General features: G+C 57.6%; 3 protein-coding genes across 5 annotated transcripts in view; 1 reads left to right on the forward strand and 2 right to left on the reverse strand.

The window, feature by feature from the left end:
- The window catches only part of ZFHX2 (zinc finger homeobox 2), a 30,749-nt gene extending 26,379 nt beyond the window's left edge, over positions 1–4,370 (reverse strand). Inside the window, exon 1 of one of the 2 annotated variants that reach the window (XM_058666226.1) lies at positions 4,276–4,370. The gene's annotated coding sequence lies outside the window, so the exon portion shown is untranslated. Of the gene's footprint in view, positions 1–1,067; positions 1,418–4,275 lie in introns of those variants that run through there. The other variant, XM_058666227.1, reaches the window with a different exon arrangement.
- On the forward strand, positions 4,123–7,910 carry THTPA (thiamine triphosphatase). 2 transcript variants are annotated; one of them, XM_058666238.1, is made up of 3 exons: positions 4,123–4,205; positions 4,820–5,377; positions 7,095–7,910. In XM_058666238.1, exons 2-3 carry the CDS (start codon positions 4,825–4,827, stop codon positions 7,226–7,228), a joined length of 687 nt encoding a protein of 228 aa, XP_058522221.1. In that variant the 5' UTR covers positions 4,123–4,205; positions 4,820–4,824; the 3' UTR covers positions 7,229–7,910. The 2 variants fall into 2 exon arrangements, with proteins under 2 accessions (XP_058522221.1, XP_004584972.2); XM_004584915.2 differs by having other exon boundaries at positions 4,130–4,487.
- AP1G2 (adaptor related protein complex 1 subunit gamma 2) lies at positions 7,910–15,024 on the reverse strand. Its single transcript, XM_004584701.2, has 22 exons — positions 14,907–15,024; positions 14,415–14,619; positions 13,921–14,045; positions 13,656–13,797; positions 13,446–13,542; positions 13,208–13,284; positions 13,014–13,109; positions 12,556–12,636; positions 12,253–12,351; positions 12,050–12,105; positions 11,789–11,902; positions 11,479–11,619; positions 11,318–11,372; positions 11,109–11,231; positions 10,383–10,472; positions 10,167–10,294; positions 9,874–9,978; positions 9,521–9,647; positions 9,299–9,434; positions 8,563–8,726; positions 8,281–8,379; positions 7,910–8,195 (listed from the first exon to the last, which is right to left on the reverse strand). Exons 1-22 carry the CDS (start codon positions 14,975–14,977, stop codon positions 8,094–8,096), a joined length of 2,433 nt encoding a protein of 810 aa, XP_004584758.2. The 5' UTR covers positions 14,978–15,024; the 3' UTR covers positions 7,910–8,093.
- Positions 15,025–15,100: the final 76 nt, after the last annotated feature.

Here is a 15,100-nt window from a genome sequence, read left to right on the forward strand (position 1 = left end):
CAGTACTAGGGAGTTCTGGTGTTGCCCTAGCCCAGGTGCAGGCGGAGGCTCTCGTGGGAGACAGAAACAGGCTTCCCTGACCAGTGACATCCACAAGCGTGACTGAGAGGAAAACTCCAAAGTCTTGCCAACATGCAGCCCTAGACAGGCAGAGAAGTGGGGCCGGGCCACTGGGCCTGACACTGGTGACAGGAACACCCAGACAGAGGGGCATCGCGTGGATGAGAAGGGTTACAAGCACAACCAGTGACACGGAACTGGAGACAGATGGGGTGGACACACGAGGCGAGGAATGGCAGGACACTCGGGCAGGCAGAGATCAACCTGCTATCGGCCCTGCGAGCAGCAGCATGGACCAGTGCTGGGAAATGATGCCGCTCCGAGGAGCAGGTGGGGGGGGGGGGCCAGGGACAGACACGCTTCCTCAGAAACAGGGTTTCCCCTCACCTACTAGCACCTTTCAAAAAAAAAAAAAATCAACTTCAGGCAGAAACGAAAATTGAGGGTGTCCATGATCTCTTTCGCCCCACGCCCTAGCGCGCTGGCCCATCCATCAGCCAGCAGCCACGGCTCCTTCCCCAGCCTGCAGCCGGCGGGGGGCCACCAGACCCCGGCTCCTCCAGGCTGACAGCTCCGAGCCCTGGCACTCACCCGGCCTCCCTTTCCCTCTCAGGAACCCCACTTCCCGCTCGGCTCGGCGCGGGCCCGTCTAGGCTTTCGTTACCCTCCGTGCGTCCAGCTGGCCCCTGCCTTTCCCTTCCCAGTTCCTCCCTCCTCTGCTTGGCATCTCTCTTCCCCTCGTCCCCCGTGCCTTCGCCCTCCTGCTCCCTTGCCCGCCTCTCCCTCCCCACCTCCGCCCCGCTCCCCAGGCTCTCTGGCCGTCCGTCTGCGTCCCCTCCCCCCCAGCCCCTTCCCGTCCCTCTTCGTCCCCTCCAGCGGCGGCCTACGAGCGCCTCGTCTCCCCTCAGTGTCGAGCTCCCGAAGAGCAAGGAAGGGAAGAAGAGTGAGAGGGAGAGGAGAAAAAAAAAAAAAAAAAACCCAGCAGCATCGGAAATCGATGCACTTACACCTCAGCTGGAAGCAGGGACGGGAGTCGAACCGTGGCCGCAGAGCAGCGCCAGGCGGGGAGGGGAGGGGGCGGCTCTTGGAAGGGACTTCTCCGAGGTGTTGATTCCTTTTTTCCCTCCCTTCCTCTTCCCTCCCTCCAGCACTCACTCCGGGGCGTCGGGGACGGAGATGGAAATAAATAAATAAATTCGCGGCGGTGAGGGAAGTGAAGGAAAATAATCAATGCTATTTGGCTGCGGCTGAAGTGTTTTCCTGGCTTCGTGAGGGGGTTTCCATTGATTCACCCAGGGCACTCGCTCGCTCCCTGCCTCCTCCTCCTCCTCCTCCTCCTCCTCCTCGCCCTCCTCCTCCTCCTCGGCCTCACTCCTCCGCCTCATTCACTGGCTGGAGCCGAGGCGTCCCACACAATGGAATAATCAATACCCAGGCGCCCGGGGCGGCCCCACTGAGCAGGTGCAGCGGCCCGCCCGCCGCGGCGCATGCCGGGAGTTGTAGTCAGCCCGCCCTGTTCCCACCCGCCAGCCCAGCTTCGCACTCTGTCAACCTCCCTGGACCTGGGATCAGGGAGGCAGGTAAGCCTATCTGCCTGGCTGCGTCCTTGACTCGCTAGCAAGACAGGGCAGGCCCCTTTAAACTCTTCCTTGTTCTCTTTCTCCTGCCTACAGAAGCTATACATGTATTTTGCTGTTCCATTTTAAGTGAGCCCCGACTCAGAGCGAGCCACGGGCTTCTGTTGGCTTTCCAGATTGGCAAGAGGCCTCTCTCTTCTCATTCCCTTCTGTCTGGCTTAGTATCACTCTTCCCTCTCGATTGGGGTACTGGAACCTTCTTCAGTTACTTGAAAAAGAGCTAGGTTCCTCTGTTTTCCATACAGAGTCACATAGTCCTCTGAGTTGGGGAAAGGGGGGAAGGTTCTAGGTCTTCCTCCTCCTCGTCTTTAGTTGATTTGCTCCTAAGTGCTCCCAGAGTCTAATTATCATACAGAAGCAGTAACTTACAGGATTTCTTGTGTGCATGGGAACAGATGTAAGCGTTTGGACCTAAATTGGCTTATTTCATCCCCATGACCCTATAAGGCAGGACACTATGATTAGTCCCATTTTACAGTGGAAGAAACCAAAGTACAGAAGAATTAGCTGATCCTAGGTCAATGGTCAATAATTGAGACGGCCATGATTCAAGTTTCCAGACCCTGCACTAGCTATTAAAGACTACTTCTCATAATAATATTAATAACCCCCCCCAACAAAGGCTTACAGGGACAAAAGCAGATAGTGGCATTTTCAGTTTCATGGTTTGTTGCCGACTCCCTCCCCTCCATCCATACCCATTTACCAGCGTAAAGGCTGATGCCTGGGGAGGCAAAGGAGATTGCCCAAGTCCCAACAACAAGGGAAGGAAGTGGGCACCAACCCTGCGTTCAGCCCTAGAGTCGGTTCTTGCCATCCCATGAGGCTGCTGCCTCTGCCTGTCGCCTGGACTGGACCTCCTACCAGGGGACACAGTTATCTGGGTCTTCTTCCTGGAGCAGCAAAGCTGGGACAAAATGCAGGCCAGGCAGAAGAAAGGTACTGGGCATCGGGTGGGCACAGCTGCCCAGGCTGTAAACCAGTGTCCCTCTGGCCCCACAGAGCCTTACACTGGACATGTGACTCCAGAAAAGGCTGGGTGAGAAGGCAGAGTGGAGAACCAGATGCTGCTCACCCATCTGGGAGCCCAGTCCGTGCCAGCGGCGTCACACATTCAATGAAGGAGTGTGGGTAACTGCAGTCCTCCGGGGGAGTGAGCAAGAGTTTTCTCTCCTTGGGCTTCCAAGGCAGAAGGCCAGCCCCATACACTTTAAAGCAGCATTTACTACTCTAGACCTATTCAGTGGCGGTGGGACCCAGCCAGACGCTCAAGGTCTTTTCCAAGCTGCTCCTCTCCGACACCTCTAGGCTCTTCTTTATTTGAAAGTCAGAGAGGGAAAGACACAGATCTTCCATCCACTGATTTACTCCCCAGATGGTCATGATAGAAGCCAGGAGCCTGGGACTGCCCCCTAGGTTTCCCATGTGGGTAGCAGGGGAGACCCGTAGGGGTGCAAGGACCTGGGCCATCCTCTACTGTTTTCCCAGGTGCATTTGCAGGGAGCTGCATTCGAAGTGGAGCTGCCAGAACTCCAACTGGCAGGCAGATGGGATGCTAGCACTGTAAGCGGTGACCATGACACTGGCCCCACCTCAGCTTTTTCTACTCCCATCTTGGCCAGGTGTTCTCTAGTTTCTGGCCTTTTGTTTTCCATCTGGTTCTCTGACTATTGAAATCCCACCACACCTTAGTTCCCATCCCAAACATTTCTTTTTCTTTTTAAGATTTATTTTTTATTGGAAAGACAGGCAGATTTTACAGAGAGGAGAGACAGAAAGATCTCGTAACTGTTGGTTCATTCCCCAAATAGCTGCAATGGCCAGAGCTGAAGCCAGGAGCCAGGTGCTTCTTCCAGGTCTCCCACGTGAGTGCAGGGTCCCAAGGCTTTGGGCTGTCCTCGACTGCTCTCCCAGGACACAAGCAGGGAGCTGGATGGGAAGTCGAGCTGGGACAGGAATTGGCGCCCATATGGCATGCTGGCACTTATGTGAGGATTTAGCCACGGAGCCATCACACCAGGTCCCCAAACATCACTTTTTGCCCTGAACATTCATGCCAGGATGTATAAGGTCCCGTCTGAAAGTCCAAAGTAGTGCAGCTGACTTGGTCATCCTTTATCCCTCCTCCCAAGGCCACTGCTGCTGGCCTGCACCTAGTTGGCCTTCACAACCATCGATCTAATATTGGCTGTACAGCGTTTGAATCAGTGATTATTTCCCAGGTCCACAGGCCGAGTTGGGAAGGACTGGCACCTCAGCTCCTTGCACCCAGCTGTCCCTACCGCCCTACAGCCCCAGTTCAGCTTTTTAGGTAGTTTTAGGTAGGAGTCCCGCTGGCACTGGCACTGATTGAGGCTGTCCCATCACCATAGCGACAGGCGGGCAGCCAGGCAGGAAAAATTTCTTTGGAACTACAACTCCCAGCATGCATCCGGACCCCAAGGTGCCTGCTTGCTCATCCTGAGGCCCGAGACCCGGGCCGACCCCGGCTGCCAGGAAGGGTCGAGGGTGAGAAATACAGCGTCTTGGGACATCCTTACTCTCCTGCCCACCGCCGGGGGGTCTCTACCGTCCGTACCATGGCTGGGTTCTCGGGCTCCGGCATTCTCTCAGCACCGCCAACCGGGCCTAACATGGCCGCTGGTGCTGGGACCCGCAGGGCGCACGCCGAGAGCCGGGGCCGAGGTCCCGGGCCAGAGCCGGCTCCTCCCGGCATTCCTCGCGGGTGTGGCGTGGCCTCCGTTCCCCTCAACTCCGGGTCCCTGACGGGGGAAACCCTCGGGCTTTGAGGTGAGACCCAGGGCTGTGCTGGCCGGTGTTGTGGCGGGGGAAGGGCAGGAGGCTCTGGGGCAGTGAACATCGCGGTGTTCGGAAGGGGCCTTGGAAGGCAAATCGAGAGTGGACAGAGGGGACCCTTGGAGTTGAGGACAGTAGTAGCATCCTTGTCACTGCCTCGCACCCCTGACACATCAGCCTGGGCCTGCTGTCACTGAGTCAGGAAGGGGCCGTAGCCAAAGCCAAGGGCACTGTGGCCTGTGTCTGCCTTCTGTATTCACAGCACACCTTAGGGGCTCAGCGAAGGTTTGCTGATTTGGGGCTGATTTTTTTTTTTTCCATTGCAGGTAGCATGGCCCAGGGCTTGATTGAGGTGGAACGAAAGTTCACTCCAGGGCCTGGCACAGAGCAGCGGCTGCAGGAGCTGGGCGGCATCCTGGAGCGCCAGGTCACCTTTCGGGACACCTACTATGACACCCCAGAGCTGAGCCTCATGCAGGCCGATCACTGGCTGCGACAGCGAGAGAACAGAGGATGGGAGCTGAAATGCCCTGGCCCGGCGGGTGTTCCAGGGCCCCACACCGAGTACAGGGAACTCCTAGCAGAACCTGCCATTGTGACCCAGCTCCTCCAGGTGCTGGGAACGCCACTGGGCACAGGGGCTGAAAGTGTGGCGGCTGCGCTGGGCCCACTGGGGCTGCAGGAGATAGCTAGTTTTGTGACCAAACGGAGTGCCTGGAAGCTGGTGCTCCCTGGAAGAGCTGGGGAAGAGGAGCCCGTGCTGAGGGTGGACCTGGATACAGCTGATTTTGGTTATGCCGTGGGGGAGGTTGAGGCCCTGGTGAGGGAGGAAGCTGATGTGCCCAGCGCGCTGGAGAAGATCCATGGCCTCAGCAGCCTGCTGGGTAAGGGCAGAGGTGGTTGCACAGTGGGGGAGGGTCTCTTTGTCCCAGAAACTTCCCAAAGGATCCAGTTTGCTGCGAGTGCCACCCAATCCCATTTCTTTTCTCAGGCAGCTGTCCAGGCGGTATTTGAACTTCCCATGCATCTCTAGTTATATCACATGTCACTTGCCGCTTCTCTTAGCAGGTCGCCTTCACTTGCATTTGTTACTAATGGGCTTTGACCCTCCCTTCACCCAAATGGCCATCTTTTATTTGTTTACTTATTATTAGATGTATTTGTTTTGATTGGAAAAGGCAGATTTGCAGAGGGAAGGAGAAACAAAAAGATCCTCCATCTATTGGTTCACTCCCCTAATGGCTGCAGTGGCTAGAGATGAGTCAATCTGAAGGCAGGGAACCAGAGTCCCAAGGCTTTCGGCCATCCTGCACTGCTTTCCCAGGCCACAAGCAGGGAGCTGGATGGGAAGTGAGCAGTTGGAATACAAACTGGTGCCCATATGGAATTCCAGAACTTGCAAGGGGAAGATTAGCTAATTGAGCCAAGGCACTAGCACTATTTATCTTTTTTTTCCTAAGATTTATTTATTTTTATTGGAAAGGCAGATATACAGAGAGAAGGAGAGACAGAGAGAAAGATCTTCCATCTGCTGGTTCGTTCCCCAAGTGGTCGCAATGGCTGGAGCTGAGCTGCTCTGAAGCCAGGAGCTTCTTCTGGGTCTCCCATGTGGGTTCAGAGTCCCAAAGCTTTGGCCCATCCTCTGCTGCTTTCCTAGGCTACAGGCAGGGAGCTGGATGGGAAGCAAGGCTGCTGGGATTAGAACCAAGCCCGTATGGGATCCCTGCACATGCAAGGCAAGGACTTTAGCCACTAGGCTACTGTGCTGGGCCCTACTTATTTATTTATTTTAAAATTTTCTTTTAATTTACCTGAGAGAAAGAAACAGATCTCCCTTTTGAGGGTTCACTTCCCTTTTGCCCCCAGCAGCTGCGATGGGAGTCAGGAAGTATATCAGGATCTCCTACATGGGTGGCAGGGACCCCAAGCACTTGAGCCATCACCTGCTGTCCCTGTGGGCAGCTGGAGCCAGGAGCTGGAGCTGGGCATGGAACCCAGGCACATCCACCCAGTAGCTTTTTTTCTCTCCCTCTTTTTTTTTCCTTCATAGTTTCCAAGATCCTGATTTAATTTGTCCTGTTGGCATTAAGTAAAAGGTAAAAGTAGTATTTATGGGAGGCTTTGGTCGACCCAGTTTTGCCTTCAGGTTTTCTCTGTGTGGGTAGTTGGTTCCATTCGAGGAGTGGGTTATGCAGCCCACAGGGCCTTACGGGCCTGGCAGCTGTTGGAGCTACATCTGCAGCAAATGCGTGGTTTCCTACCTGAAGCCTGACTTGCTGCTGGGCACTAGCTGTAGACCCTGGCCACAGGCTCTCACCATGTGGAGGGGAAAATGCTGTGGGACCCCCACCCTGGGGCTCCACCATGCCTCTCTGCAGGTGTCTTCTAGCAAGCTAATAGAACCCGGCCTGGGGCCAGGGTGGCAGCTCTTCTTTGCCGTTTCTCCTCACTGGAGGAGGACCCACTAAGCAAGTGCAGGCCAGAAGGCATTCTGACTCCCTGAACGCCACCTTCAGAACAGCCATGGGGTCCTGGATGGGTGCCCAGGGGCGACACTCAAGGAGTCTCCTGTCTGCTTGTCTCCCATGATCCTGCCTGTAGGTGTACCGGCCCAGGAGAAAGCACCTGCCAAGCTCATTGTGTACCTGCAGCGCTTCCGGCCCCAGGACTATCAGCGCCTGCTGGAAGCTGAAGCAAACAATTGTAAGAGGGAGGCCGGGGACCGAACGTCCTGATGACTGACTGGTATACACTTGAAGGCAGAAGGAACTGGGCCTGGTGGGATCATCGCTTCACCAGGCTGCTTCCCTTCCCACAGTGACTCCTCCTCCGTTCTTCGGCCTCCTCCTAACTCCCCTTCACCAAGCCCTCCTCGGCTGCCTGCTTTCCCTCATCCGTCAGATGCAATCTGTGGGCCGCCCCTCTCCCCTGGCCGCTAAGCAGCCTCCATTGATTTCCGCTCGTGTTTAAAGGATTTCCACTTAGCCGTGATCAGTAGTTAAGCACAGGAAAATCCCTTGCCGCCCCCCCCTCCCTTGGTCGATGCCATTGATTCTGCCAGCGGCTCCTAAACCGCCTTACAGCTGAGTTAGAGATGAGAGGAGGCAGCGGGATTTCCCCGCCTGGGGGCGTGGGGGGAGTTGCAGCAGGCTGGGGAAGCAGTCAGGAATCCCGGTTAGAAATACACAGGAGGTTCAGCTTGCTGAGGCCCTTGTGCCTGGCTCTGGCCCAGATGACAAGAATGCCTCCTGTGCAAGTTGAGGAGGCACATCTGCTCTGGATCCAGAGGGAGCAAGAAGAGAACTTGCCAAATTAAGGCAGGTTCCTGGGATGCAGTGGAAAATATACACTTCTATCAGAAGGCTGTCCCCTTACTGTGATCCATGTACATTTTCTACCTCAAATATACCCAAGTATGGCTTTCCAAACCCTTCGGGTTTTATTGGGCTTTCATTACTGGTGGGGGAAGGGAACATTCCTCCCTCCCTCCCTCTTCGGTTTCTGCAGTGGCCAATGTGGGACCGGAGCGCCACCTGTTGGTGGGCCTGAAGTGCAGGCGATGCGCTGCAACTGGGGCCCCCAGGGTTTGGCCAGGGAGAGTTACTGCCAGGTCTCCACAGGCAGGTTGTTCACCTCGAAGGTCTCCTGCACAGACTGGCCAAGGTGGTGATACATGAGACGCAGCTTCAGCCGCAAGGGGGCCTAGGGAAGGAGAGCGGAGCTCAGGGCTGGCATCTGTGCTTTCTCCCAATCCCTGGGTCTCACGCGCGGGGCTCCTGGAACTCACCTTGTTAGGATTGAGGATTCTGAAAAGCTGAGTGACAGGCAGGCCACTCCGAGCTAGAACTGTGTCCCCGCTGGGGGCCTGCAGCTGCAGCTGCAAGCTCTGAACACAGCAGATGGAAGGTGGGGCAGTCAGGTGGCTGGCTGGCTCCCGCAATGCCTTCAGGCCCGGAGATCCCAAAGCTGTCCCCTACCACCCAGGACTCATCCACCACCACATCCACTTCGAGGCCTTTCCTCCTGAAGTGCCCACCCAGGCCACCTCTGCAGTCTGCTCTTTACAAACCTTGGGCACAGCAGCCTGGCAGATGAAGTGGGTGACATCACCCCCCGAGGAGTTGGTGGTGGTGACGGTGATGAGGAGCAAAGCAGGGGTTTCGGGCGGTCGAATGAAAGACAGGTTCAGCTGGACGCCTTCCCGCTCAAACACTTTGCAGTCAGGGATGGGGGCTAGGGTAGAGAAAGGCAGCTCAGTGGGCAGGCTCCAGATAATCACTTGTTCATTTGTTCAGCCTGAAATTGGCAAGCACTCACTGGTAGTGGCAAAACAGACAAGAAGATGAGGTTGGAGCTTGCAGCCGGGGGTGATGGGGAGAAACAGTGAGGAAGAAAAGCAGCATGATTGTCATAGGCTGTTGGGGGTGGGGGGATTGTGCAGGCGGGAAATGACATCATAGCAACTGGGAGGACCTGACCTAAAGAGGCATGCCGGGAGAGAGGCAGCTGACGACTGAACCTGTCTGATGCGCCAGGCATAGAACATTTCAGATAAAAACAACACGAAATGCCAAACATGTGGTGTGGGAGGGTTTGAGGAGTTGAGGGGGCCAGCGAAGTGGCAGGTTGGGCAGGCGGCTGGGAAGGAGACGGGGGGGGGGGCTGCAGGCCACAGTATGATCAGACGAACCCTCCCACCTACTGAGAAGGGACTGGCGACACAGGAATGGAAGGGTGCAGGCGCCTGGGCCTGGGACCACTCCACCCTCCTTCTGTAAGGCCCCTTCTCTTTGGCTGTGGCTTACCCGAGGGAGCAGGTGCACAGGGAAGGTCAAGCAGATGCATTAACATGCCTTCTGCAGAGGCATCCGGAGGAGGAGGACCCTGGGCTTCCCTGGGTGGGTCATCCAGGAGATGTAGCAGATCTAAGAGCTTGGAAGCCTGGGCCAAGGGCAGGAGGCTCAGGGCTGGTGTGTGGAAGCTCAACCCAGTCACCTCATCCCGGATGCTGCCAGCTCCCACCTCACCTGGGGTTCTGTAGGGGTAGAGGCTGTGGCTTCTGAAAGCAGGGTGGCTTCACTGCTTTCCTTTTCTCGCTCTTCAGCCTGAGAGCCACCTCGTTCCACAAGGGGCATCTTCTCCAGGATGGCGGCCCTGGGAGAATGGGAGCAGGAGGTAGCTGGGAGGTCAGGGGCGGATGGGGGGAAAGGAGTACTGAGACCACAGGGTACACTGTTGCTGGGCAGTGTGTACGCCAGCACAGGGGCAGCAACCTGCAGCAAGGAGGCTCTCCTGTGCATGAAATTCTTGTTCCCACAAAGAGGCACTTGGAAGAGGGCAGGGTGTGGCGGGCCCACATTTGGCTGGACCACAGACACACCTCATGTGATCGTACTTCCGGAAGAGGGCGTTGTACTCCACGGCACGCTGCTGCAGCTCCACATCCACGCAACTCCCGTAGATGGATACCACCTGGCGGATCCGGCTGGGACACAGCGAGGTGTGTGAGAAGCAGCGGCAGTGCACCCTGAACCCTACCACCCCCATGTACCAGGAAGGGAGAGGGCCCCAGAAGGCTAGTCATGAGCAAGACCCTAAAGACCAGGCAGGTAGCGGGGATCTGTGTCTGCTGGGGTGCTTAGGGGCTGCTGGGCCCTGGGCACCCCGCCTCACTTGTTGTCCCCGCGGAGCCGGGTGCTCAGCTTCATGAGGGCTGTGAGGGCGTAGGCTCGAGTGGCTGGCACGGACAGATGGGATTGCAGCACCTTTTCCAACAGTGCCAACACCTCCTCTTCTTCCACCTTCAGTTGTGCATGCATGTAGTGAGCCTGGGCCCAGCCCTGCCCCCTCCCCTGGCTCTCCTCTGAACCCCCCAGTGCACAGTCTCACCTCAAGGGGTTCTGTTTCCTCGCAGTTCCCCTCCAGTAAGAAATCCCCATATTCCCCGATGCACCAGGCTGCCACCTGCACCAGCGGTTGCTGTATGTGTAGAGTAAGAAACATTATTGGGTCAGTGTCTGGGTCATGTCCACACTCCATGACTTCTATGGGTTAGTGCAGAGATGGTGGGGTTTGTAGGGTGAGGAAAGGTAACTTGAACAGCTGGTTCTGTCCTGGTGCCTGGGTGCCCACTGCCCTCTGGTGGCTAGGCGCCAGAACTGCAAGACTTGACCACAGGATGGTGGCATGGGTGTGCTGGGTGTGGGTTCCTTCCCCTCAGGAAGGGATGATGCTGGCAGGTTTTGGCTGGTATCTGTGAACTCACTTAGTATTCAAGGTAACTTGTTGAGTACTTGCAGTACTTCGAGTATATGCAGAATGAGTTCTTATCTAATTTGATCCTGTAGTGACTACATGGCACGGGATAGGCAGGGTAGAAGGCTGAGGGGAGGGAAGCTAAAGAAAGTTCCATTAGTCATCTTTGGCTTTGTGGCCACTAGGTGGTAAGGCCAGGACATAGGTCCAACAGTATTCTCACTAAAAACAGCCCTGGCCTTGGGTGTCTCCTGCACCAAGTGGATAGTCATGACCTCATGGGAAAACACAGAATTGGGGTACAGGGAGGTGGTGACCCAGGAAGGGGCAGCCCTGGGCCTGGGGAGAGGGGGCTGGTACCTGGGAGATATCGTGTGCCAGGGCAATATAGAGGCGGCGCACCGAGTAGGCATGTAACTCCTGGGCCCCTCCAATCAGCTGGGTAAGGTTGGCCACTGCATCATCCCGTACATGGGCACCTGCCTGGAGGAGGGGAGTGAATGCCAGCCAGGTCATTGGGCCCAGCTGTGCCCAGTCCTGTCCAGTGCTCTGGCTGATGCCCGCCTCACCGTCGTCAGCACGTGCAGGATGGTGTCTATGTGCCACCGCTTGGTTGGAGCAAACCTAGGCAACATACCTTGTCATTCCTGAGCCCCCCTGCACTCATCCCTCCACCTCCCTCGTCCCCACACTGCTGCTCCGCTCTGTTCTCTGGAACCTATCAGCTCACCTTTCAGCAGCCAGCAGGATGCCAGAGGCACAGTCAGCCTTGAGGTCAGGCGGGCAGGACTCCAGGAAGGCCTGTAGCTCCCGAGTCATGGCTTGCACATTGGCACTGTTCACCAGGGCCAGGCTCAGCTCCAGGGCTCGCCTGGTGGGAGTAAGACAAGGCTCTAGATGGGCGGCCCAGCTCACCTTGCTCTGGGCCTCCTTGGGCCCTCCTCTCCCCCAGGGAGCCCAGTCCCCTCAGCCTCCTTTACACCCAGCAGCTCTGAGGTGGCATGTACCCTGCCCAGGTGGCTCCTTTGGCCTCTGCTTACCGGCTGAGGGAGGCATCACTTTCTCGCAGGCATTCCACCACGGTGGGCCGATGCCGCTGCACGGCCCCGTGGTCCGATTGCACAAGTCGCAGCAAGGATGTCAGGGCTACATACCTGGACCCAGGAGGGGAAGAGGCCCTATCACGCCATGGACCTATCATGTCAACCCTTGGCTACAGGGCCTGGGCCACAGGTGCATTGGTGGGGAGGGGGAGTGGAGGACTTCATGGCACAACTTAACCAGACACCTGGAAGCCTCACCTGATGTTCCTGTCACTGTTGAGCAGGAAACGGCCAAGAATGTTGATGGCCAAGATCTAAAGGGGGGAGGGGCAGTGGTCAGGAGCAGGGATTGGCACAGGGTGATGGGGTGGGGGTAGGGGAGAAACCAGTGAGCAGGACCCGCTTGCTCGGCTGGGGACAGTTAGGTGGAGCCACAAAGGGCCAGAGACTGGGGCCAATACCCTCAGACCAGCTGCAGAGCGGATGTCCATGATGGTTAGCACCGTCTCAAACAGGATGGCACTGCCCGCATTCTGGCTGGCGTCAGTATTGGTGGCCACCTAAGGGGACAGGAGAGGGGCTGTATCTCCACAATGGCATGAGCCTGGGGCTCTCCTTTGTAGAGCGAGTGCCAAGAGGTAGCCAGCAGGTACAGGAAACTCATGGTGGGGCGGGGGTGAGGGGAAAGAAGGAAAGGGAATGCCAGGGGGCTGGGATAACACAGCAACACCCCTGACCCATGCTTCCTCCCTAGCACCTCTTACCTGGGCCAGTAAGTCATTCATGATCTCACTGCTCTCCTCATGATTCCGGCCCAGAATCCGAAGCAGACGGAGAATCTGGACCTGACGTAGGGTTAATAAAGGTTGAAAGATGGAGCCATGGAGTGGGGGAGGAACTCCCAGTGGGGCAGGGTCTGGCTGGGGCCCCACCTCTCCCACCTCCACTGCTCCCTTGATCCCTGAACAGGATAAGAGATGTAGAAGGTGGATGAGGTTGGTGGGGAGGGGACTGCACACTTTCTGTATTGGTAGCAACCTGGATTTTCTGACCTTCAGGCTCTCCCCCTAGGTGGCCTGGGATGAGCAGGACAGTCCTGTGTCCAGTGCCACCCTCCTCCCCAGGACACTGGCAGGGCCAGAATGTTCTGGGAGAGGTGCTCAGCGAGGGGCCACTATAGTCTTATCCGCTCCTGGGATGCAGCAGAGAGAGGCCGGCACACCTGCAGAAAGGGGTCACTGATGCCCGCCACACTGTGCTCTGCAGAGTATCCTGTGGTCACCAGAGTCCGGAGGATCTGCACCAGCTGTGGCACCACCTGCAGTTGGGGCACACAGCCTTGCCTGGGGGACCTGTTTCCTAGGCTTGCACACCCTAGGCCCTGGTCCTCTCTGGACCACTCCTTCCCCAGCCCACCTTGCGGAAGTGCCTGAGAGCCGCAGGGCTTCGTTCGCAAAGCTCGGTGATGAGTGTCATGGTGCCCATCAGGATGCCTGTGGTCAGGGTGGATACATGAGAGTCCACCTACGTGTGTGTGTGTGCATGTGTGGCACCATCCCTCTCCTCCTGGGAGCTGGGTCCCTGTCCTCACCTGCAGGCAGAACTTCAGACCAAGACTGGGGATCCCCCCCACCCGCCGCTGCCATGGCCTTACCATGGTGACGTTCAAGGAGCAACTGGGCACAGAGTGGAAGGAAGACATCGGAGAGGTCGGGAGCCTTTCGGATCATGTGCACTGCGGTCAGAACAGCCTGTGGATGTCAGGGAGTTCAGATGGAGTTGGGGCGTGGATGGACTCTCCTCTAGTGCATGGCAAATTTGTGGTGGAGAGGAGCACGTGGGGGGGTGGTCCCTGCAGCCTCACCTTCTTCCGCACATAGGGGCTGGGCTGCAGGAGTAGCTTCTCCACCTCTGGGACCAGGTCCCGGCACATCTCGGCAGAGCCCATGGCGCTCAAGGTGCACAGTGCCAGCCCTTGCACTGGCTGGAAGCCCTGGCTCAGGTCACTGCACAGTGGGGTCAGGAGTACCATCAGGGAACACCTGCATTTCCAGCAGGCAGTCCCTGTGGTGGGAATGGGGGCGGGGAGGTCCCATGTTCCACTCCCCAGGGCTTCCCACCAGCCTCACTTCTTGATGCTGTTGGTAATGAGGAGGTGGGCATCTTGCCTCTCATCCAACAGAAGCATGGCCCCCAGGTAGCCCACTCTCTTGTCTGTGAATCTGGGGGAGGCGATCAGCTTCAGGCATTCCATCTACAGGGCGAGGGGCGTGGGCCCAGAAAGGCGCAGGCTGAAACAAAAGGCACCTGCCCGCCCGGTTCCACCTGCCCCATGCCAGGTTGACCAGTGAGCCAGCACATCCTGTCACCCTCCTTTCAGCAAGAAGATGATTGCGCTGTGAGCACAGAGTTGCAAGAAACCAGGAGTGGAAGAGGAAGGGGGAGGCGGTGCCCTGAGCAGTGCTGGCAGGGAAGGCAGGGGTCAGGCCAGCCGGCAGACATCGACCTGCAGCCCACACTACTGCTGGCTCAGAAACTGTGGACACAATGAGAGAGCCCAGGGCGCCCCCGCCCCCCGGGGGGGCAACATTCCCTGGTCGGATGAGGGGCTCGTCGCCGGTACCTGTCCAAAGTGGGCTGGGTAGCCCAGCATGTGGACATACAGCAGTTTGGCCAGCTGGTGGTGCCTTTGCAGGGGGTCTCCATCGCGGAAGGAGGCCCGGATGTGGGCGCACTCCTTTTGGATCACTTCCCGCTCCTGCGCCTGGGTCTTGGCGCTACGAATCTCCTCGATTAGATCCTGAAGTTTCAGCGAAGACACCACCATTCTGTGGGGAAGGTGGGGCGGGGCAGAGCCCGGCCGGGACGTGCACAGGGCTTTCACACTCTAGTCGTGGGTGCCTGGCCTTTTTGCCCAAGCTTGCCGTGCGCCAAGACGCTAAGGGTCTGGGTGTCTCACGACTACTCTCGCTCAACAGAGCCCGCCTCTACCTTTCCACACCTTGCTCTACACGCGAGGACATGCTCTCTGCGCACGCGCCCCGCCCCACCCTGCACGCGTTCCCACCGAGCATGCGCCAGGGCCCCGCCTATCTCCCCCCCCCCCCTTGGCTACCTGCACCTGTTCGTCCCTGGCCAGCCCAGCCATTCTTCTCCAGCCCGGCCCTGCGGTATTCCTCCCCGCATTCCCGTCTCAAGGGGCTCCGACTTCTCACCCCAGGCTAACCTGGCTTGTATCTCAACGCTGCTCCGGTTTCCCAACGCTTCCTGGTACAGGGCCGTGCAGAGGTTGGCACGTGGTCGGGTCCA

This window comes from Ochotona princeps, chromosome 6 (assembly GCF_030435755.1).
Source record: "Ochotona princeps isolate mOchPri1 chromosome 6, mOchPri1.hap1, whole genome shotgun sequence".
In the NCBI taxonomy this organism is placed as follows: Eukaryota; Metazoa; Chordata; class Mammalia; order Lagomorpha; family Ochotonidae; genus Ochotona; species Ochotona princeps.

What these genes read in the sequence shown, in the direction of transcription:
- THTPA (XM_058666238.1), top strand. Translation starts at nt 4,825, where the DNA reads ATGGCCCAGGGCTTGATTGAGGTGGAACGAAAGTTCACTCCAGGGCCT. An exon ending in TGGCCTCAGCAGCCTGCTGG is followed by an intron (nt 5,378 to 7,094) that starts GTAAGGGCAGAG and finishes TCCTGCCTGTAG; the next exon opens with GTGTACCGGCCCAGGAGAAA.
- AP1G2 (XM_004584701.2), bottom strand. Translation starts at nt 14,977, where the DNA reads ATGCGGGGAGGAATACCGCAGGGCCGGGCTGGAGAAGAATGGCTGGGC. An exon ending in CTCTCAGGCACTTCCGCAAG is followed by an intron (nt 13,110 to 13,207) that starts GTGGGCTGGGGA and finishes CCCCAACTGCAG; the next exon opens with GTGGTGCCACAGCTGGTGCA. An exon ending in TGAATGACTTACTGGCCCAG is followed by an intron (nt 12,352 to 12,555) that starts GTAAGAGGTGCT and finishes CTGTCCCCTTAG; the next exon opens with GTGGCCACCAATACTGACGC.